Source organism: Rhamphochromis longiceps, linkage group LG14 (genome assembly GCF_057381845.1).
Source record: "Rhamphochromis longiceps isolate RC_006_pf linkage group LG14, R_longiceps_female_GT1.1, whole genome shotgun sequence".
Taxonomy (NCBI): Eukaryota; Metazoa; Chordata; class Actinopteri; order Cichliformes; family Cichlidae; genus Rhamphochromis; species Rhamphochromis longiceps.
Window position 1 is genome coordinate 18,922,199 of NC_140570.1, and position 23,785 is coordinate 18,945,983.

At 40.4% G+C, this 23,785-nt stretch overlaps 1 protein-coding gene and 1 long non-coding RNA gene across 2 annotated transcripts; one reads left to right on the forward strand and one right to left on the reverse strand.

Moving 5' to 3' along the window:
* Window positions 1–219: 219 nt before the first annotated feature.
* LOC146653919 (sodium- and chloride-dependent GABA transporter 2-like) lies at window positions 220–11,813 on the reverse strand. Its single transcript, XM_085379930.1, has 14 exons — window positions 11,378–11,813; window positions 9,181–9,315; window positions 7,558–7,698; window positions 7,370–7,457; window positions 7,065–7,197; window positions 5,114–5,248; window positions 4,939–5,042; window positions 4,697–4,821; window positions 3,086–3,198; window positions 2,872–3,009; window positions 1,081–1,183; window positions 728–828; window positions 481–651; window positions 220–312 (listed from the first exon to the last, which is right to left on the reverse strand). The coding sequence occupies exons 1-14, from the start codon at window positions 11,535–11,537 to the stop codon at window positions 220–222; spliced, it is 1,740 nt and encodes a 579-aa protein (XP_085236056.1). The 5' UTR covers window positions 11,538–11,813.
* A 3,096-nt stretch (window positions 11,814–14,909) lies between these two features.
* Window positions 14,910–23,705, forward strand: LOC146653920 (uncharacterized). The gene is made up of 2 exons (XR_014907173.1): window positions 14,910–16,140; window positions 23,481–23,705. It is a non-coding gene; the product is annotated as an uncharacterized LOC146653920 (long non-coding RNA).
* Window positions 23,706–23,785: the final 80 nt, after the last annotated feature.

A 23,785-nucleotide genomic window follows, 5' to 3' on the forward strand; every position in this document is an offset into this window, starting at 1 on the left:
TTTCCATTAAAGAAAATGTGTGTGGATTTAGATACATTGATATATTGTATAAACAAAAAAAAGAAAAAAATGACTATGATGCAGCTCAAATGGGTACAGAAGTGGAAAAAAAGAGAATTTTTTTTTTAATGGAAAACAGAGAAAGTGACATCACGTTCAACTCCAAATCGTAGGTGTTACAAAGGGATCAGATGACCTTTTGTATCAGTTGAGTGTGAACTACTGCAGAAGTTCTCTGATGGTCTCTAGCTGAGTTTCCCTCTTTTGGTTCTCTAAATTTTCAAGATTAGGCTGGCACAGATGATGGAAACGCTACAAAATGGAGAAAAATGGAGAAAAACTTAATTTAAAAGTTTTATAATAATTCTAAAAAGGCTATTATTACCATGATTTCTATTACGTTAAAAATCACCCAGTAAACATGAAAGTCTTACATTTTTGTTTAACTATATATTTAAAATAATAACACAGTCATCCCACCTGACTTAGAGTCCCAGTCTCAGTGCCCAGCTTATACAGGGCCCATCCTGGAACAAGCAGGATGGAGGAGAGGGCCAGTATCCACCCCAGCACATATGCCCAGGATGGATAGATGTACCACCGATTAAAGGTCAGAGGCTGGTACTCAATTAAAGAACATATAAAAGAGCCCTGAGAAATCAAAAGGAGATGGTTTAGTTGGTGGAGAATTGAGTGTTGGTATCCTAATACTTAAAGCCCAACTCACCAGTGAGACCAGTGGTGTGAGGTAGAGCCAGCAGAGTTTAAAGAAGTAGTTGGCTCGTGTTCCTGTCATGTCCTTTATTATGTCATATAACTTATCTACCCCTTAATAGAAGAAGAAACAAGATAAACAACGTATAAAGATCACACTTGGTGTCAATGGAATGCCATGGATGTATTTTTTTCACATAAAGGTTAAATGACAGCCAAAGGAGTCATAATCACCCATGTAAAGACTCCATTATAATGTCCTCACAAGTGTCTGCAAGATTTGCCCCTATATATGAGAAAACTTTCCTGATCATGTCATCATTACGACATCATTAGTGTGAGATGTAAAAAGAAGAGCACACCTACCAAATATCCAACCCAGTGCCAGAGTTTCAAACACACATAGAAAGAGGATGCAAGCTCCATTACAAGCATAGTAGTCGAACAACTGAAACACAAACATCCCTCCCTAGAGACAATGACACAGATATTGATTTTGCATGCATTTATTTTCCTCACTAAAATCAGGGGCCCGTTCTTCGTACCTCGCTTACTACATCCTAGATCAAATGACACATCCAAGATCAAATCATCTCGCTAACTTTGAGCTCGCTATTCCGGTTCTTCGAACACACCTGTTGTTGACGATTAGTATAGCTGGATGAAGTAATGTGAGATCACTGGGTGGCTTAACAGGGGCTACGCATCGATAGTAGAAACATTGATCGGCAACCCTTTGATTGGTCGGCGAAATGTCGAAGGAGCGCGCTCAGTATTTTTCGGCAGCAGAGCAAGAACTCTTGATTGAGGGATTTCAGGAGTTTCAGAGTTTAATTAAAACGCAAGGGAACACTGCAAAGGCTGCAAAAGCAAGGAGAGAGGGCTGGCAGGAAGTTGCTGACAAATTAAACTCGTAAGTAATTTAATAATAATAATAATAATGGATTGGATTTATATAGCGCTTTTCAAGGCACCCAAAGCGCTTTACAATGCCACTATTCAGTCACTCTCACATTCACACACTGGTGGAAGCAGCTACAGGTGTAGCCACAGCTGCCCTGGGGCAGACTGACAGAAGCCAGGCTGCCATATCACGCCATCGGCCCCTCTGGCCAATACCAGTAGGCGGTAGGGTAAATTTATTATATTATATTATATTATATTATATTATATTATATTATATTATATTATATTATATTATATTATATTATATCCTCTTTCACATCAGAGCCACAACAGGACCCACGAGAACATGTGAACAAGTAAAAGTGAAATAAGAATATTCTACAGAATGGTAATATTTATCACTTATATTGCTTTTAGTCTCTTGAAAAGAGACCCTGAAATAATCTGTTTGTTTGTTTATAAAGGCAACCAAGAAAAGGGCAGAGCAAAAAAAGACAGGTGGTGGTCCTGCACCCCCTCGTCAACAAGTTGGTTAAGTGAATAATACCCTCACGGGAAAATCGATATCTCTCTATGAGCACACTGTCGCGCTGAGCTAAAGGATCCTGTCTGTCCCGCAATATACGCTGAATTCTGAAAACTCTCCTTATCAATCTTGCACCTGCTGCGACAGGCTTCCCAAATCCACCTTCGCTTTTATAGCCGTGGTCTCTCATCTTGATTACACGAAGTAATTTACAATTACTACTCTAAAATATGAATTACATCTGAAATAATCAAATACATGAAATAGAATGATTAATAGTACATTTCCCTTTTTTTAGGAAATGACCTGTATGTATCTGTATGGAATCAATAAAAGGATCAAGTACTGCATTATCTTTAGTTACATTGATAATATTTATTTATGGAAAAACAGTGGTAAAATATCGCTGTTGCTTTCGTATACATGAAGCGGACATACCTGCGTGGCCGCGATCTAATCTTGTTTACATAAAGTAAACCTGCTTCCGAGCAGGTTTACGCTTACGGATCTGTTGCTATGACAGCAAGTCCCGGATGAGCTTCCGAGAACCGAACGATCCAAGATCACGCGAAATCGTCAACAATCAAATCCAGCTAACTTACTTAGCGAGGTACGAAGAACGGACCCCTGGATTACAATTAGGATATGTAATGTTTATTTTTTTCTTTTAGACCCCTACACACATTTCCAAAACATTTTCTGCCAGTGATACATTACATACAGACCTCAGTAACCATGACAAGCTGAGAGAAGAAGCATATTAAGCAGAAGAGAAGGAGAAAAATCTCCCTTCGGCCAGCTCTGCGCAACACTTTGGGAAACATATCGATGAAGGACGTCATCACTACTTCCATGGCAACAAACTGTGCAGAAAATGGACAAAACACACTGAGTAAATTTCAAAGCATAAATGCAATGTTCCAAAGTTGTGTGTCTTACTTGTGTATCCAGACCCAAGAGAATGAGCATAACAAAGAAACAGATGGACCACAGTTGAGGCAGGGGCATCATGGCTACAGCCTGAGGGTATGCAATGAACGCCAGGCCTGGACCTGAAACACAACAGCATGATGCCAGAACATATCAAACATGCCAGCCAGTGGTAAATGTTTGTGTTTTAGTTTGTACAGTTTTGTGGTGTGTAATGGCATAAATATGACAGCAGAAATGCAGAAAATTGAACAATCACCTGTGCCTGTTCATATTAAGAGGGAAAAATCAAATGACATCAGGTTTTCACCATTACTCACGTGTTTGACTGTGATGGCACAATGGCACTGACTGATTTAGCCCACATAATATAGTCTGACTATTGGAACTCAAAGGATGCTGAGACCTGATTAGTATGGTAGTTAGTTTCCACAGCTGTAAAAATTATTTTTTGCCAGTGAGACCTAAGTCTTAATTTCAAGTTAAGCATCACAAAATGTCAACTTCCTGACACAAACATTTAGCAAAGCATTCGGTTTTCCTATAGAAATGTGAATACCACAGAAAAACCAATCCTTCTGTTCCACATTCCTCCTCTTCCTATAATCAAGATAACAAGGAAACTTTCACACAATGTTTGGATGCCAACATTGTGTGAAAATGTTGCCAATTTTCTTATTAAGTTTTCTTAGATATCGTAAATTTTGAATTTTCAGTGGCAAAAGTACTTCGTTGTTTTTCTTCCAGTGCTGGAAACAAGTTCCCATAGATTAGGTATAAACTCACTACTGAGAAATTAAGCTTTTGTAAACAAAAATATCGAAATCTGTCACGGTTCTGGGTCACTTTGACCCAGTATTTTGAGTTGTTATTTTTTGGTGTGTTTTTGGATTATGGATTGTTTTCTTATTCTCTTGTAGTGATTGTGGTGGTGATGGTGGTGGTGATGATTATTAGAGTTTCATGTTTCTGTTTATCCGTGTTTAAGGATTTGTTGTTTCATGTATTGTTTGAGTTCCATGTGTTATAGTCTGTCTGCCTCTCTGTCTGCCTCTTTGTTTAGTGGTTTCTTGTTTCCTGTTTTATTGTGAAGGTCTGTGTCTCATGTGAGTGTGTTCAGTTCTACTGCTCCCCTGTCTCGTTAGTCCAATTTCTCCCAGCTGTGTCTCCCTCCTGTTGCCCATTCCCTGATTACCACCCTGTGTATATTAGCCCTGTGTTTTCCTGTGCTCAGTGTCGCGTCGTACCCCCAGATCCTGCCTGTGTGTTCCAGTTTTATGGTTTGATTTCTGTTTTTGTTTGGTGCCAGCAATAAAGCTGTGTGTGGTCTTCAGTTACATTTCCATCTCAGAGTCCTTCATTTGGATCCACATCTCCACCTGCCTGCACAATGAGCCCTGACAGAAATCATTCCAAAAAATAATATTCCCCCAAATCAAGCTTAACAATTAAAACAGAGCCCTGAAATTTTTAAAGTCTTTCTTGTTCTGTTACCAAGTCTGTGACCAGTTGAGACATGCTCCCATAATATTGTTATGTAAGATTGAGTCCATTTATGGATCACTGTTATGTCACATTTATGGGTCCAGGAGAATATGATCGCATGTTTGTGATATATACCTGACTCTGCCACTTCTGCAATGGGAACACCTTGCTCATGAGCCATGAATCCCAGCACCGAGAACACAGCAAAACCAGCTACAACACTGGTACCACTGTTCAGCAAACACAGCATCAGAGAGTCTCTGAAAATCACAAAAACAAAGTGCAAAGTGCAGTCACTGCATGTGACAAAATATGAGGTTGTTAATATTTAAATATCTATTTAAAATTAAGGTAAATAACTACTGATCATCATGTACTTATAGCAGTTGTTGTTGTATTTGTTGTAGCTTCCCAGCACAGTTAGGGAGCCCACACCGATACTGTAGGAGAAGAAGATCTGACTCACAGCCTCCATCCACACCTGTTCCAACAAAGCAACAGTATTACACTTGTCCACCTGTGTCAGACACTGTTAGAGATTTGAGCTCGTACCTGAGGGTCTATCAGTCGTGAGGGTTCAGGCAGAAGATAAAACATGATTCCTTCGAATGCTCCAGGAAGAGAGAGGCCACGAATCAAAAGTATTAACAACATCACGTAGGGGAAGGTAGCTGTGACATATACCACCTGTGGGAAAAAGTAACATTTCAGAGCATTTAAGTGTTTACTCAATATGTACTATGTATACATACTGTATATAGAGCTACAGTGAGGAAAAATAATTATTTGATCTCCAGCTGATTTTGTAAGTTTGATTGCTTATAAAGGAGTGAACAGTCTCTAATGTTTGTGGTAATTTAATTTTAATGGGGGGGGACAAGATATCCCCAAAAAGAACACATTAAATAAAAGTTATAAACTGATTTCCATGTCATTGAATGAAATAAGTATTTGAGCCCTTACAGCCTAGCCAGAACTCTGGTTCTCATAGATTTGCTGTTGTGGCCTATGTGGCACACAGATTGCAATCAATCAATGAATTAATCAGTTACAGATGCTCCTGTCACAGTTCTGGGTCTTAGGGCCAGCTTCTGAGTTTATTGTGGGGTTTTGTTTTGTTTTTTGAGTGTTTTGTGTTATCATTATGACTTAAGTTTCAACAGGCAGTCCTGAATTTATTCTTATTATTGCTTCAGAGTTTTCTTGTGATCTCACTTAATTTCCTTGTTCATTAGGTTTCCTTTGTTCCCCCCTTTGTCCTGTGTCCCTCGCTCCCTTGTTGCATTTGGTTGTGTGTGTGCGTCTCTGCGTCTTGTTTCCCTTTTCTTTTTACATGTTCCCCTCCTTGTTTTTCATTCCATATTTCTCCTGTCTCTCGTGTGCATTCATGTCTGTTCTCCACAGCCCAATTTTCCTCTTGTTTCAACAAAAACAAACAAAAACAAAATGTTTTACGTCTATTTGTCCTGTATGTTGCTCTGCATTTAGTTTCTCACATTTTTGATTAGTTATTGGCTTTTGGTTTTTCTTATTTTTGTACCTTTGTGTTTTTGCGCCTAAATAAAATGCTAGCCTTTTGTTATTGTTGGATTTGTATTTTTGATTATCATTTATGCTTAGAAATATCTACTTATATATGCTTAGAGTTTTATAATTAGTTGTAGACAATAGAGGTTTGATCCTTAGTAGTCTGCAGAGACGTTGTTTTCATTCCAGAGTGCTCTGGCATTCACACCCACATTCTGGGAGCATGGGAGAGGTCGTACCTTGTCTTATTGTTTTATGGTAGGATAAACGTATCTATATCTGTTTTAGGCTAAGTGCCTTCTGTTTAGACCAGCAGGTTTAGGGAAGTCATTTATGGGGTCACACTCTGACCCCACACACGCACACACAACGCACAGGCAAGGTACTCTTTGTTTGTATGTAGACATCATATGTTAATGAACCTATGTATATTCATGTAACCTCAATAAAAGAGCAGTGTTACGGGGGGGGGGCGGACGAGAGCAACTGGGGTCGAGCGAAGGAACGGCGTTTGTCCAGTTCTCTCCCGTGCACTAGAAACATAAAGAACTTTGCCTACTCGTGTCTTGCTTTGCTGTGTAATTAAATTATCTTGAACGTTCCAGCAAATAGGTTTAAGTTACAAACCTATCAGCTCTTAAGTTCATTTTTCCTTCTGCCATCTGCGCAGGGGTCCGTTCATTGCCACACACAATCTGCATCCACAGATCGTTGTCAACAATTTTCTATTTTTTTGTCCACAAAATATGGGAAATCTGTGGAGGTAGCTAACACTTGAAGTTAAATACTTATCTCATTCAATGACATAAAAATCAATTAATTCCATAACTTTTATGTCACATTCTGCCTCATTCCATTGAAATTAATCTACCATTTAAATTAGAGAGTCATTAGAGAGTCATGTATTTGGACAAACTTATAATTTCTGCAGGGGATCAAATAATTATTCCCCCACTGTATTTACCAGCAAAACTACCTTTCCTGTAGATCTGACTCCTTTCCAGATACAAAAGTAGCAGACGATCCACATAGCAATGAGGCACAACAGCACCTCCCACTGGATGCTGCCTATTTCCTCAATGCCCCCAGAGATCATCAGCACTCGTCGTCTAGAAGTCAATTAAATGCAGAAGGTAAAAAAAACAATATATAGATTGATAGACAGACAGATCGATAGGTAGAAGGATATAGATATATATAGCTGGAAAAGGTACAAAATGTTTTATTGGGCTTTAAATAACTTGGTATGTAGGCTTTTTCAGTCCATCTACATAGACATACTCCCAAAATTCGGTGGCTGCAGAGGTCGAGTTTGTCTGGTTGGTCCAGTGGACGGTGTTATTTTTTGTTGAAAAGTCTACACAGCCCTCTGAGAAGAGAGTGTGAAAAGTATCAGAACAAAAGTTTAAATACCTAAACATACTTTGACAATTTTTTATTGGAAAATGGAAATAATCTTTGCATTTTACCTGTGTTCCAGTCGTTGTTGCAGGAGGCCCAGGGGAGCTGAGAGCTGAAGGAGAACACGAGGTAGAGCAAAGCCCAGGAAAGAATAATGATGTAGGTCATACAGCTATAGAAAAGGATTAGTTGTCCACCAAAGCCTATCCCTGAAAGGCATTTACAGATAATAATTACAAAAATCTCCATTTATCAATTACTCAGACTTCTTGTTGTTTTAGGGTTACTCAGCAGTTTTGGCTTGAGGTCTGTGACTGTGGTGGCCATTTGAATGAACTCATTGTTATATTCAAGAAACCAGTTTAAGATGATTTTGTGATATAACAGGATAATATGACATTATCCTGCTCAAAGTAGCCATCAGAAGATGGCTACACTCTGGTCATAAAGTGATGGACAAGGTCAGCAGCAATACTATAGGCTTTGGCATTTAAACGATGTGCAGCTGGTACTTAAGGGCACATGGTGTACCAAGAAAATATCCACCACATTATTACATCAGCACGACCACCACCAGCCTGAACCACTGATCCAAGGCAGTGTGGACTCATGCTTCTATGCCAAACCTACCATCAGAAAAAAAGTTTGCTCTCTTCTCTAGTTTTGGTGAGATTCTGTGAATTTCAGTTTCCTGGTCCTTATCTGAGTGGCACTTGATTACAGCTGAAGCCCATCTGCTTCAAGGTTGTTGTGCATTGAGAGATCCTATTTTTCCCAGGATATATTGGATGTGTGTGTGTGTGTGTGTGTGTGTGTGTGTGTGTGTGTGTGTGTGTGTGTGTGTGTGTGTGTGTGTGTGTGTGTGTGTGTGTTTCATTTTGAATGAGCATATTTGATTTGTGTGCGGGTATTGAAATACATGTGTGCGTATTCAGATTTTTGCTACAATAATATGTCAAGATACTGTAGCAGGTTACATGTGAAAAGGAAGCCTAGTGAAAAGTTGGGTGAGCTGTAATTGTTACTTGCCTGTATTTTCAATGCTTTCAGCAAAATGTTAAGACTTTTCAGGCCAAAATCCTAATAATAATAATACATCGTAATAATGTGCAACTTTAAAGTCAACTTTTATTTCAGGCTGCTTGCATTCTGTTGCTAATTGCTAACTTAAAATATAATGGGTCCAAAAACTTGCAGCTACAGTAGCTTTTATGTGTAGAATTCAGTTGTGGGATAGTCCAGTGCTATTCCTTTAAAAACATAAATAAAGAGTGCCACAAACACTGTTTTATACATTAGCTGGGTAGCAGTCTGCAGTAAACGGGACAAACACATTCCAATATTTAATAAAATTTAGTATTTCTAATTTGAACATCATGGAAAATATTTGAGATAATGTAGAAAAGTGAACCACACACATAATATTAGTCTTAACATATTAAATTTAAATGCATAGAAATTACATCTTGTTCCTTTAGAACTGCCTAGTAGCAAATCACTGAGAATGACTTGCAAAACACAATGTTACCAGTTCTCAGTTAAGGCTTGAACTTATAACTTGAAGATTGTGATAAGTACAGAATTGGCTTAACTTTAAATACTTATTAACTTGTTCACTACATTTTGAGACACAGTTGTGCAAGACTGTGAATAAATGGCCATTGAAGAGAAGGATAACATGAACAGCTTACCTTCTGCTAATGGGCACAGCTTCCTCCAGCAGGTAATGCCACCCTCCTGGGTGAATTGCCCTATAGTTGTCTCCAGCAGGAACACGGGTACACCACAGGTTACCAAAAATACCAGATATGGCACCAGGAATGCACCTGAATTAAAAACATACACAGTAAACACACCTGTTGTGCAGCTTCTGAGTAACAAGCTTACTCAATTATGAATTGAAATTTTATTTCAGTCAACAACAACAACAACAACAGATTATAATTTTACATAAAAGTACTCAAACAGAAACCGAAAAAGGAATAGGCTGAAGCCTTATGGCTTATACTTATCCTATCCCTTACCCCCATAGAAATAATCAAATCCTTAACCAAGAAAATAAATAGCATTGATAAATAAGTTGTATAACAGTTTGAAAAGAAATCAATGATAAATCAAGAAATTAAATCAACACAAAAAAATTTTAACAAACCAAATTTCTATAACCTTGTATAATACTAATTTTTAAAATCTTCCTGAAGAATGACAAAGAAAAACACATCTTCAGTTCATCATTAAGTCCATTCCATAATTTCACTCCCAAAACTGACACACATCTATACTTAACATTGGTTCTCACTTTAGGCATTTCAAACTTATAAGACCCCCTCAAATCATATTTTCCATCTCTTAGTTGAAACATACTTAAAATACAAATTGGAACATTCTTTTTCATCACACGATATATCATTTCTAAAGTTTTAGAATATATAATGCCCATGAATTTTAACATAGATGATCCTACAAAAAACTGGTTGGTGGACTCCCTATATCCAACTTTATTTATTATTCTAATAGCTCTTTTTTGCAATTTAAATATTGAATCCAAATATGTTTTGTATGTGTTCCCCCAAATTTCTGCACAGTAGGTCATATAAGGCAAACAAAGGGAAGTATACAATAAATAAAGGCAGTTCTTATTCAAAAAATCTCTTGTTTTATAAAGAATAGAAATAGACTTGGATAATTTTCGTTTCACATGTTCTATGTGGGGCTTCCAACAAAGTTTATCATCAATAATTACTCCTAAAAATTTTTGTCTCATATACTCTTTCAATTTCAACATTATTTAAATTCAATTTTACTTTAATATTACTTTTACTACCTCCAAATAACATAAATTTTGTTTTACTTTCATTCAATGATAGTTTATTAAATACAAACCATCTATTTAACTTCATGAGTTCTGTTTCCACTGTTTTCAGTAATTTCTTTATGTCTTTTCCAGAGCAAAATAAGTTTGTATCATCAGCAAACATCACATATTTTAAAGTATCACTGGCTGTACAAATATCATTTATATAAAGTAAAAATAACTTAGGTCCCAAAACAGATCCTTGCGGAACTCCACAAGTTACTTTTCTAAGTTTAGATTTCATGTTATTAATACTCACATATTGGAACCTATTATTCAAGTAACTATTTAACCAAAATTGTACAACACCTCTTAAACCATACCTTTCACACTTCCGTAAAAGTAAAGAATGATCTATTGTATCAAAGGCTTTACGTAAATCAATGATATTAAACAAGGACCTGGTATATGCTTTTAAAAACAAAACATATATCAGTTGTTTAAACATACTACCAAAATTAAGATGACATATTGGGAAGTTATTAAAGGAAATTTTTACTAATGAATTGTTTGACTAGTACTTTTACTACTACTGCTGCTACAACTACTTTTTACTAGAACTTTGTTTGTGAAAGTTGAATTCACAAAAAAACTACAAGAGGCAGATTTTTATAAACTAATAATATTGTTTTCTTCTTTTTTAATTATAATGATTCTATTGCAAACAATCAAGCTGCCTGAGGACTGGATGCTATTGGATTCAGTGGAGCAGAGTCTTCACTTTGGATGCTGGCATCAGATTTGATGGAATCAACCTGCTGCCAAATCCAAAATGCTTCAAACAGATAGAGAGCCCTGCTTGACTTCACCTACAGTTGTCATGTGAGCTACCTCAAGTAATAAAATTAACATTTCCTAGAGTACCAATGGAGTTTGAAGTCACACTTTCAGTCTCATTTCAGTGACTGTGAACTAGTAATAATAGACCTTGAACTAGTACTGTTTTGTAATTTATTTTGCTCATGCTTTGCACAATCAATATAATCCTACAAGATTAATACACCTTTAATGTAGTGAGTTCCTCATTTGCTTACCCCCTCCATTTTTGTAACAGAGGTAGGGAAACCTCCACACGTTCCCCAGGCCGACAACATTTCCCGCCACAGCAAGGAGAAATTCCACCTTATTTCCCCAGTGTCCTCGCTCCTCCACCTCTGGCTGTGTGTCTCTCTGCATAGATTTTCTTTTCATCATTTCTAAAGGTTCAGGGTGCGGACAATGATGGCACTGCGCTTGGTGCTCTAATTGTCACTGCCTTTATATTCTCTGCCAATTCTGTGTTGAAGAATGAGTTAATAAGTTTTCAGTAGAAAAATTAATTAACTCCAGGAGAGTAACTGGATGAAAAAAAAAAGGTTTCAAAGGTTTCACTTTTAACTTGTTGGGGTCTATGTTTTTCAAGATGCATCTCAGATATAGGAGGGGTTAAAATTTAGTTGTGCTGCATCACTATGTCACAACTGCCGATCGTTAAGCTATACTTGCCAGGCTTTTGTGTTGGTCAAAGTAAAAGTTTAAAGGAAACCATTTAAAGCCATGAGAAGATTGCGAGTTAAAAGATGGGAGAGGAAGAGGAGGTGCACTTAAAATTGGGGTCTCCTGTCTCTAATTTAACTGTGAGTTTGTGTTTGTGGTTGCAGTAGCTTCTGATTGGTTCTCTAAGGCTGGCCCAGAAGGTGGGGACAGCCGAATTTCAAATGAATAACTGAGTAACAGGTTTTAGCAAGGTTCGTAGGAAAGTAGTTAAATATTAAATTTTAGTTTAAATATTTAAGCTAAAGTCCTACAGCTGAAGCACAAAGGAAAGTTTCTCAGTACATTTGTGTGGGATGTGGGATTTTTCAGTTAAATATAAACAAGGTGCATGACTCTGCAAAATTCTTTGTTTCCAGCTTTGCCAGATTGTATTTAAGGTCTAAAGACACTAAGAGTTTTCAATACTTTCTTTTTGTAGATAAATGGACGTCAGAGAATAAAAGCGAAGACCCATCAGTCAATTCTTATCATGGGCCACTCTTTAATATTACCCTGACTAGTGGTATACAGATACTGCTTCGTAAATTTGTCAGATGTCTCCATGATATCATCTTAAAACAACTTCTTTTTTTTTTTTTTTAAATGTGTTAAGAAATGCATTATTTCATCTTGGCCATTAAGTGATGATGGTCTGTGAAAACAATCCAGTTATTTACCCACTGCTTTATTTGATTTCTACTTTTTTATTCCACATTGGGAAAATCCTGGATCCAAGTTCTAGGATTTTGAGTTTTTCTGTGAGTTATTAGTTCTTCTGGGTTTTTAGAAGTGATTTATGTTTTTGTTTTGTATCATTTCATGGTTTTCTATTGTAGTGTTATTTTGCAATTCCTAGTTCTGAGTTTTGTTATAAAAATTTTATAACATATTACCATATTACCATATGGCCAGAGGGTGCCTCTCAGCAGCTGCAGGACTGTTTTGACAGGACTAACTGGGATATCTTTGAACATCAGGACTTGGAAATGTTCACAGACGGTGTCCTCTGCTATATAAAACACTGCATAGACACTGTTACAGCAGTCAAACGGATCCGGGCTTATCCCAACCAAAAGCCCTGGATGACCCGGGAGGTCAGGCAGCTGCTGAAGGAGAGGAACATTGCGTTCAGGTCTGGCAACAGGGATTACTACACCACAGCCCGATCCAACCTGAAGAGAGGCATCAGAGAGGCAAAGGGGGACTATAGGAGGAGGATCGAGGACCATTTGAAGAGTAATACCAGCCGGCAGGTGTGGCAAGGCATCCAGCACCTAACCAACTATAAGATCAATCTCGGAGCTGCGGACGGTGACCTGGAGCTGGCAGAGGAGCTGAATATCTTCTTTGCCCGCTTTGAGACCAGGGTACCGGAGGTATTGGAGCCACAGCAGCAACACGCCACCCATAGCAGCACCACCCTCACCCTGGAAGAGCACGAGGTGAGGCGCATGCTGCAGGCTGTTAACCCGAGGAAGGCGGCGGGTCCTGATGGTGTGCCAGGTCGAATATTGAGGGATTGTGCAGGACAGCTGGCTGGGATCTTCACCAGGATTTTCAACAAATCCCTCGCACAGGCGACTGTCCCACTCTGCCTGAAGTCCTCCACCATAGTCCCCTTGCCTAAGAAGCCCCACATCACCGGCCTGAATGACTACAGACCGGTGGCACTCACCCCAGTGGTAATGAAATGCTTTGAGAAGCTGGTCCGCAGACACATCACAGCAGCCCTGCCCCGCAGCCTGGATCCACACCAGTTTGCCTACAGAGCAAACCGATCCACGGAAGACGCTGTAGCCACAGCACTCCATGCTGCATTAACTCACCTGGAAGAGCATGGTAGCTATGTGCGGATGCTCTTCGTGGATTACTGCTCAGCTTTTAACACCATCCTTCCACACAAACTGGTGGCCAAGCTACAAGACCTGGGGCTTCCATACAGCACCTGCATGTGGATCAATAGCTTCCTCTCGGGCCGTAGACAGAGAGTCAGAGTTGGCCATCACACATCCTCAGCCCTGAGTCTCAGCACTGGTTCACCCCAGGGCTGTGTGCTCAGTCCACTGCTCTACTCTCTCTACACACACGACTGCACTCCTCGCCACCACAGCAACATCTTTGTGAAATTTGCAGATGACACCACAGTGGTGGGGCTCATTTCCAAGGGAGACGAGTCTACGTACAGAGACGAGGTGGAGCAGCTGACGTCATGGTGTAAGGCCAATAACCTCCTCCTCAACACTTCAAAAACCAAAGAACTCATAATAGACTTCAGAAGGAAAAAGGCAGAGATCCAACCACTATTCATAAATGGGGACTGTGTAGAAAGGGTGGCAAGCTTCCGCTTCCTGGGAGTCAATATAGAGGAGAACCTTTCCTGGAGTGTGAACACCTCCGAGCTGCTGAAAAAGGCCCAACAGAGACTGTACATCCTGAGAATTCTCAGGAGGAATAACATCACACAGAGACTGCTGGTGTCCTTCTACAGAGCCACCATTGAGAGTGTTCTAACTTACTGCATATGCATCTGGTACACTAGCTGCACAGGGGCTCAGAGGAAAGCACTCCAAGGGATCATTAACACCGCCCAAAAGATCACTGGCTGCCCTCTCCCCACACTGGAAGTTCTACACAACGCCCACTGTTTTAAAAAGGCCCAAAACATCATAAAAGACACCTCACATCCTGGCCACTCCCTGTTCGAACTGTTGCCCTCAGGCAGACGGTACAGGGCAATCAGAGCAAGGACTAATAGACTCAAACACAGCTGTTATCCAACTGCAATAACACATCTGAATACTACAAAAAAATGTCCATCACGCCACTCTTGTGTTAATCTATGCACGGTCTGAAGCATGTGTGTGGGAATGTATGTGAATGTTTTACTGTTATATCTTATTAGTATTTTAAGTATTCTATCTATTTTATTTATTGAATTTTATTGTTTTATTTATATTTTGATATTGCTAGGGATGATGCAATGATCGGGGACCATTCTTAATTTCGTTGTTCTCATGACAATGACAATAAAGTTTCTGATTCTGATTCTGATTTTAATTTTATTTATTTAATGGACAATTCACAACAACAGTTGCCAGGTAATGTATATTGCAAGGTAAATACACAACAATAATATAAGAAAACAGAGAAAACCCCAACAATCATATGACCCCCTATAAGCAAGTGCTTTGGTGACAGTGGGAAGGAAAAACTCCCGTTTAACAGGAAAAAACCTCCAGCAGAACCTCAGAGAGGGGCAACAATCTGGCACGACCAGTTGGGGGGTGAGGGTAGAAGGACAGGACAAAGACATGCTGTGGAAGAGAACCAGAGATTCAAGGGTGTAGATTTGGTTGTGGCATTGGTGAGGACGGATGATTCAACCATCGAACCCTGCCCTGTTTCTTATTTTTTCTTTTTTGTTTTTGCTTCTTGATAAAAGGATATATATGTACATATATATATACAAAAAACTTGAATCTTACAGTGTTTATTTATCGGATAAAATACCGTTATTATTGTCCGGCCGGAAACAGGCCGGGAGTGTCCAAATTCAGAGGCTGCGTCCACCTGAGGACCCGGGTCCTCCGAAAGCCGGGTAGACCGGAAATGAGCGACTGTGAAATTGGACGGTCTAGCCTTCAGAATTACGTCACCTGCCGTCTGCTCCTTGCTGTCTAAAATATAACCGGACGCTGGCGTAGATGGTCGAATAAACTGCTGTATTCACACAGCTGCTTTCACACACTGCTGTGTGACAGCAGTTTATTCAGCTGTGTGAGAACCCGGAGGAATCCTCCCGAGGGATTGATAAAGTTTTATTTAATCTAATTTAATCTAATAACTTTAATCTCAGCCAAACCGATTTACTCACCAACAAATAAAACACAACTAAAGCACTGAAAAAGGCCAAACAATAACATGTTTAAGTTATTTGATGTTTACACAGCTACATTCTCGCCTGAAAATGTGTTAAAAGTTTATTTTGCGACCCAGAAAGAGTAATAAGAGTAAAACTAAGTAGCTGCAGTAATAGTAGCCATTGTTGGAAACTGAAATTGGCTGGGCCAGTCTGGGATATGGCTTTTCAGTTTTGTTGTCCGGGTGGAAAATCGGGAGAAATTGGGGAGAATGGTCGCCCCCAGAGATTTTTGGGAGGGGCACTGAAATTCGGGATTCCCCGGAAGAATCGGGAGTGCTGGCATGTATGGCCTAGCATAGCCTGTAACGTTATTGTGACGGACACATTATATGAGTGAACTTGACTTTAAGTGACTTACAGGTTTTGAAGGAAAAAATGTCCATCCCGGTTTTCCCTCCAAGGCACGAGCGATAAGCAGAGTTCTGTCCTTTCCTTCTAAGATTCCTAATTATTTAAAGTAACACTCAGGTATGCCATTCAGCTGGGTTAGTTACGACGTCGGGAGCAGCTTGGGAGAACAAGGAAACACAGACTGCTTCAGGTTGTCTTCCCAAATCGACTCAAAGGTTTATTAAGTATACAACAGCTTATATAGAGAAAAAAAGGTTCGTGTGTCAGCAAGTTCCCAGTTCAAACCAGTACAGACCAAATAAGGAAACGTCTTCCTGCCTTGTGAGCAAAGAAGTATCCTTTGTGTAGTTTATCAGTTCAGCTACAATTTATGATCATCCCAGCAAAATACACTCCTAGACATAGAATACAGAGTTCTTTCATTAGTGAATTCTGAAACAAACCACCTGGCCTTTAACGAGCCTTTTTCTAAGAGATAAAGAAAAAGGGAGGATGGGAGTGAGGAAGTGGTCTCGTCTCTGTGGTGTTTTCGACCTTGGGGTACCAGCCTGTGAGTCTTACACATCAATTCTTGGGTCAGAGAGAAAGAGAAAAACAACTATTAAATGGGCCTTATTGAGTAACTCTTTTCTGTATAATATCACAATAAAACAATATCCTGTAAATGCTACCATGGTATCAAAATATCACAACAGTTCCCTCCTTTTATCATGAAATGATAACATAGTATAAAGACAGAATGTAATAACATAATATAAAGACAAATCATAACTGTAACTGGTCCTTCGAGCAAGCTTAATATCAAAAATTCTGAGAGCGTATACATGGTATCACACAACAGACAATAATCATCAAAAACAAATAATACATGCTGCAACGGTTACAAAGGCTACAATTAGTTTCTTCCATTTTCCAAACGTGTCCTGTAGCCACTTGTCTAGCCACTGACCGTGGCCTGTATTGGCAATTAGTTCTATCTGCAATGCTTCAAGTCTATTCATAGCTTGTGTGAATGAACCGTTAGGGGCGGTATTATTGGGAATGAAAGTACAACAAACATCAACGGTTACTAGACCACAGGTACCGGTCCAATTAACAGGTAGAGCTAATCTAAGAGTATTATTGCACATCCAATAAGCATGTGGGATTGCTCTAGTTAGGCACGTGACCATGTGTGATTTAACTAACTCCCCCCAGTCAGTATCATTTAAGACACCCTCTGGGGGAACAATGATCGATTCTCTGCTCGAACTTGAACTGTGTGTGTGTTCCTCCAGATATGATACAACTTCAGCCACAGAGACAGCTAGCCATGTCTCATTACAGCGTGCACCTGGGGAGTCAGAGAAGAATGTGTAGTTATCCTTTGTATAATCTATGTGTGTGTCTGGGCCAGTTAACTTTAGTCTGCGCAGACATATCATACTAGTATTAAAATGGAGAGGGATCTGTCCTAAGGGCAGTGAGGGCTTTAACCTATTCTTGGGGCGTTTCATTGGGGCGCAGGTCCCTGCGGTGTCATTAGATAACTTCAATAATTCGCCTAATGGAGTCTCAGGGTTAGTTGGTGTGTGTGTGTGTCTAAGTAAGCAGTCGAGAGGGCTCAGAGTCAACTGTAAAGCGTCTTTAAAGAGAGCATTATCTCCGCCGATTTTCTCTAGTCCCTCAGTGAGGGGGAAACCGGATATGGGGTATCCTACTATTACCTGTTCTGGATTAGCCTTTGAACAGACATAACAGTTACTGTTTCCTAAATCACGAGCGGCTGTTCTGGCATTTTCGTACCAGGAGTTGACTCCTGCTCTAGAAGGCGCATAAAATGGTTTATTAGTGGCGTCTATGTTGTCATTTACTGATTTTAGGGAGCGTGAGGAGTGCATTAAGTAGGTGTCTTGCAAAATAGAGCATGAGGTATCGTCAGCAAAATATGACCTGCAGAAATGTGAACATGGTTGCAGTTTACAATACAAAATAGCAAAGAAAAATCCTAAGGTTAATGCGATAGATATGATAGATAACCTAAATATATAAGAAAAACAGTTCTTCAGTCGTCTCCTGGCCTGGTCCCAGGTTCGAGAGACACAGAATAAGCGTCGTATGATGACAATGGGCATTTCATTTTCTCCATTATCAGGATGGAATGAGTCTAGCTTTATCAGGTTAGACATCATGTGGTACTTCCGGCTTTCTGTTCCTGCTGGATGTTTGAGTACCTTGTTGTTGTTCTTTCAGGCGTTGTGTGTTAATCAGTGATTGTGTGTGTGTATGTACATTGGATCCTGGCGCTGGCTCGCCGGAGATGTCGTCTACCCGTGTGTTTTATTTGCTCTGGTTCCGGGCGTTGGCCCGCCGGAGATGTCATCTGCTTGATCCGACGCCTGAGATGGTCCGATTGGGCTGGTCTTAACCCTGCTGGCATGAATCCACTGAGGTTGTCCGTCTGTGAGGATGCTGGTTCTTCGTCACTGCCAGTACAGTCTGGGGCTGGAACACGCGCGGCCTCCCAGAGTGTCCTTGGTTTTAGCAACTTCTCCAACACGCATCTCCTTGTCTCCACTGGTGGAACTGTGGAGGGGAAAGGCTGAGAGAGACAAACTTTCTGATAGTTATTATTCAGTTTTTCTACCAGGTTGTGAACATCAGTGGACAATGCAATATACATCACCTTCTACTAGCGGTGCCCCTCTGGAAGCTGACCATGGTGTTGGAAATAGTCTTATTTCAAATGGAAATAATTTGGTTACTGCAGATGGAGTCATAATGTATGAAATGGAAAATCTGGTTGTGGTAAATGCTGATGTTTTGCTTTTGAGCTACCTACATTAGTTCGCGCACATGTTAGACAGGTTGCTAATATGCTTTTTACTGCATGTGATGTTTTCTCAATTACAAATCTTGATTTTATTGCCCCTATTACCCCTCTTTGTCCGACATGACTCACACAGTGAAAATGTCGGGCAAGGACTGGCATCAGGGAATATGGGAGGGCAATCAAACCCTTAAGATTTTGTATAAGCCATCTCTGTCATCTAAGGTACAGTCATTATTCTCCCAATAGGTGTAATCACATGCAGAGGCTTGCTCTTGTATGAATTTTAAATCAACATTTGTGTCTAAATAGTCTGGGAGTGTAACAAGTGGCAGCTGTAGCAGTGGCAGCTGTAGGGGCACAGATAATACTTCCTGCGAGCTGTGATGCAGCTGCAGCCTTGGCTGTCACGTCTGCTAAGGCATTACCTGTTGCTTCGTCTGTGTCAGCTGTACTGTGTCCTTTCGTTTTTACAACTGCAACGGCCGATGGTAGCTGTATAGCCTGAAAAAGTCTTTGAACAAAATCAGAATTTAGCAATTTATTTTCCATCAGCAGATCTAAATCCTCTTTGTCTCCACAATGTGCCAAAGTCATGTACGACGCCAAATGCATAGCGGCTGTCTGCGTAAATTGTCACATGCTTATCCAAATGTAGCTCACAGGCGCGTATTAAAGCCATGAGCTCTGCTTTTTGTGCTGAGTGAAATGGTAATGAGTGAGCCTCTAGTATGATGTCAGGCAATGTCACCACTGAATAGCCACAAAGAAATGAGTTGTCACTCGGCCTTGAACAGGACCCGTCCACATAAACCGTGGCTGAGTCTGGGATAGGTGTTTGCTCTAAATCTGGACGTGGTGCTGTGGATTCCTGTATACGTGTCATGCAGTCATGATCGTCAAGCCTGTCTGAGCCATCCTGTCGGTCAGAAGAACACAGCATAGGATCAATAAATGTGCTGGCGAATTGGGTGTGCTGCTCGCTTTTATGGTGAGATTTGCATATGTTGTGTAGTTATGTTTGCTAGAATGGTCGTGACCTGGTGATTGGTGTGTAGAATAGTGTCATGTGAGAGTGTGAGCTTCTCGCAGTCCCTTATCATGATAGAGCAAGCTGCTACTGCCCTCAGGCAGGCCGGCATTCCCTGAACAATTCAGGCAGCACCTTTGAGTGGCGGAGGTCAGCACTCCCTTTAATGCATTGAAAGAGGCAGTCATTTCTGTGGACCACAGTATTCGAGGAGGCTTGTCTTTTTTACAACAGTCACGCAGAATGTGGTCATGAAAAGAACAGTCTGGTATCCACTGTCTGCAATAGTTCACCATGCCCAGGAAGGACAACATTTCCTTCTGTGTAGTGGGACGAGGGACGGAGGTCACAGCTTTGACCCTGTCTGCAGTCATGGAACGTTTTCCGTGAGACAGTGTGAATCCCAAATATTGAACAGAAGTCTGACAGTACTGCATTTTCTTTGCTGATGCTTTGTGGCCAGTCTTTTGGAGGTGCTGGAGAAGCATGTGTGTAGCAGTTTGACATAGTTTTTCACTTTCAGCACAGAGGAGGAGGTCATCCACATGTGGATCAGGGTGCAGCCCTGGAGGAGTGAAGCTGTCCAGGGTAGCACAGACCACCATTGAGAAAGCAGCAGGGCTGTCTACCATGCCTTGGGGCAAACGAGTCCAAGTGTACTGCTTATTTCTATGTGTGAATGCAAATAACGGCTGTGTGTCTTCATGCACAGGTACTGAGAAAAAGGAGCGGAGCATAAATCCACCACGGTAAAATGTGTATGCAATGCATGTCAATATGCTGTGAACATCCGAAACGAGAGGTGGCAGAGGAATGTTGACTGCATTAATTTGCCTTAAGTCTTGTATGAAACGCCATATGCCAGGTTTGTTAGGCTTTGGCACAGGATTGACAGGAGTGTGGGCTTTATTACTCCTGTAGTCAATAAATCTCCTATCATGACATCTAGGGCTGCGGCTTTTTCGGCAGAAATGGGATGTTGCTTGACATATACTGGCTTGTTGTGTTTTAATAGGTGTACGTGATAAAGTGTACAGTCAATAAATCCTATATCATTCTCACTTTTAGACCACAATGTCATATTCTGGTATTCAGCTGGCAACGTAAGTGCAGAAATAGTACAGTCGATAGGGTAGGTTAGATCTATGTGACGACATGGTGTAGTTATGTCATAAACTATGTCTGAGTTATGTGACAAAATCACTGTTTGACCGTCACTTGTGTGAGCAGTTATCATGTTGTTGAACAGTGTGAGAGAAACAAAAGTGTGGCTTGTTGTATTTGTACACGTTTTTTTGGCACAGTGTGTGACATAGAGTACCGGACAAAAAGGATGTTGAGTTCATTCTCTGCTGAGGGTCCAGCTGACACAGAGGATGTTCCTTCTCCATCATGTCGGTACATAGGGCAGAGAAAACATAAGCTGTTATCAGTGTCAGCAAACATTTCACACTTTGTGTTAAATTAAATACACAAATTCATTTTTGCTTTGGGTGTCTGCGGCTGCTGGAAAACTGAGCTAAATTTGCACCTGTGGGGCCATTATTGCATGCTTCCCTTTGTTGCCAGTTACCTTGTCTGGAAGAGCTCCGCTGACGCCTAGTGGCAGGAACTTGTACTGCGTTCTGTGGTCGAGGCGCGTGTGCCCTGTTGGTGGCTGCAAAGCGACATTCTCTGGACCAGTGTCCTACCATTCCACAGCAAAAACACACATCTCTACTCTTATCCTTCCGTCCTCTGAAACTTCCTTGCTGTGCTGGAGCGGGTAATCCTGCATACATTAGTTTCTCACTTTCCTCTGAGCCTTCTACATCAAAATTCACCTTTATCTTAACACTTTTAGCTTTCGTGGTAGTATCTGCACTGGCCTTCAGTTTTACTGACCTGTTTTCTGGCGATAATCGTTCGGGATAGGGCTCCGGAAATAAATTAGAATGCATTGAACTTACAGTCCGTAAGTTGTAAACAAAGTCAGTCACATAAGCACTTCCGCATGTTCTGGATACGTGATCATGGACGTCTTCACCGATTCGCGGACGTAGGTTACACGTAACCGGAAATGGGAGTTGTACTGAGCCGTTATTTGAGACTTTATTTTGTATTTTATTAATTTTTGGTTTTACAGGTACTTTAGATTTTTTTATCGGACCTGTCTGTGGTCTTTGAATAATTCTGACCCATGTTCAGTGATTTCCAGAGGGGTTTACACGCTAGGAGGATTTAGGTTAGTATTTTCGCTGCGGCACAGCTGAGGTCACTTTAAATTTATTGCTAGCAATTTTTGTTTGGGTGAGCAACTCTCACTTAACGAGCAACTTCTCGCTTAACAACAGGCAACTTCCTGTGTCACTTTTTGGTGAGCAACTTCTCACTTAACGAGCAACTTCTCGCAAAACAACAGGCAACTTCCTGTGTCTTTCTGCTTTTAATTTACTGCTTTTAACCCTTGAGACCCTTTTTTTTTTTTTTTTTAACAAAATTAAAATATTCAAGACAACAGGCAACTTCCTGTGTCACTTTTTGGTGAGCAACTTCTCACTTAACTCTGAGTGAGCAACTTCTCACTTTTTAACGTACGTTTCAAGACAACAGGCAACTTCCTGTGTCTTTCTGAGCGGGTCCACCAACACCACACAAGGGTTAATTTACTTTATTCGGGGACTGAGGAAGTCGTCAGTGTATCTCTCTGGATCACTAAGTGAAACTTCGTCAGCATATCCCGTTTTTTTTATGGATCGATCACTGAGAGAGGTATAATACGGTCTTTATATAAATATGAAAGACGCATATTTACCTTCTGTCAGTCCATCCCACTTCTGACGCCAAATTGAAGGAAAAAATGTCCATCCCGGTTTTCCCTCCAAGGCACGAGCGATAAGCAGAGTTCTGTCCTTTCCTTCTAAGATTCCTAATTATTTAAAGTAACACTCAGGTATGCCATTCAGCTGGGTTAGTTACGACGTCGGGAGCAGCTTGGGAGAACAAGGAAACACAGACTGCTTCAGGTTGTCTTCCCAAATCGACTCAAAGGTTTATTAAGTATACAACAGCTTATATAGAGAAAAAAAGGTTCGTGTGTCAGCAAGTTCCCAGTTCAAACCAGTACAGACCAAATAAGGAAACGTCTTCCTGCCTTGTGAGCAAAGAAGTATCCTTTGTGTAGTTTATCAGTTCAGCTACAATTTATGATCATCCCAGCAAAATACACTCCTAGACATAGAATACAGAGTTCTTTCATTAGTGAATTCTGAAACAAACCACCTGGCCTTTAACGAGCCTTTTTCTAAGAGATAAAGAAAAAGGGAGGATGGGAGTGAGGAAGTGGTCTCGTCTCTGTGGTGTTTTCGACCTTGGGGTACCAGCCTGTGAGTCTTACACATCAATTCTTGGGTCAGAGAGAAAGAGAAAAACAACTATTAAATGGGCCTTATTGAGTAACTCTTTTCTGTATAATATCACAATAAAACAATATCCTGTAAATGCTACCATGGTATCAAAATATCACAACAGGTTTCTTTGAAAAATACTTTCTTATATCCAGGTTCTTCCTTTTTGCTGCCATCCTCCTCTTCTCCTCGCAGCGCAGGCTACTAGGTTTTCTTTCTATCGGGTTGTTTTTCTTTACTCAAAGGGATCAAATTATTGGTGGGGACAATTCAATAATCGCTGGATATTGGTGGGGACACGTCCCTTCCGTTCATGCCAAATCTACGCCCTTGCAGAGATTAGTAATAACTAATAATGAAATGCATAGAGGTGATGGTTGGTGTGATGCTTGGTTTTGGTTGTTTATGGTTTGTAATTTGTGCCTTTAT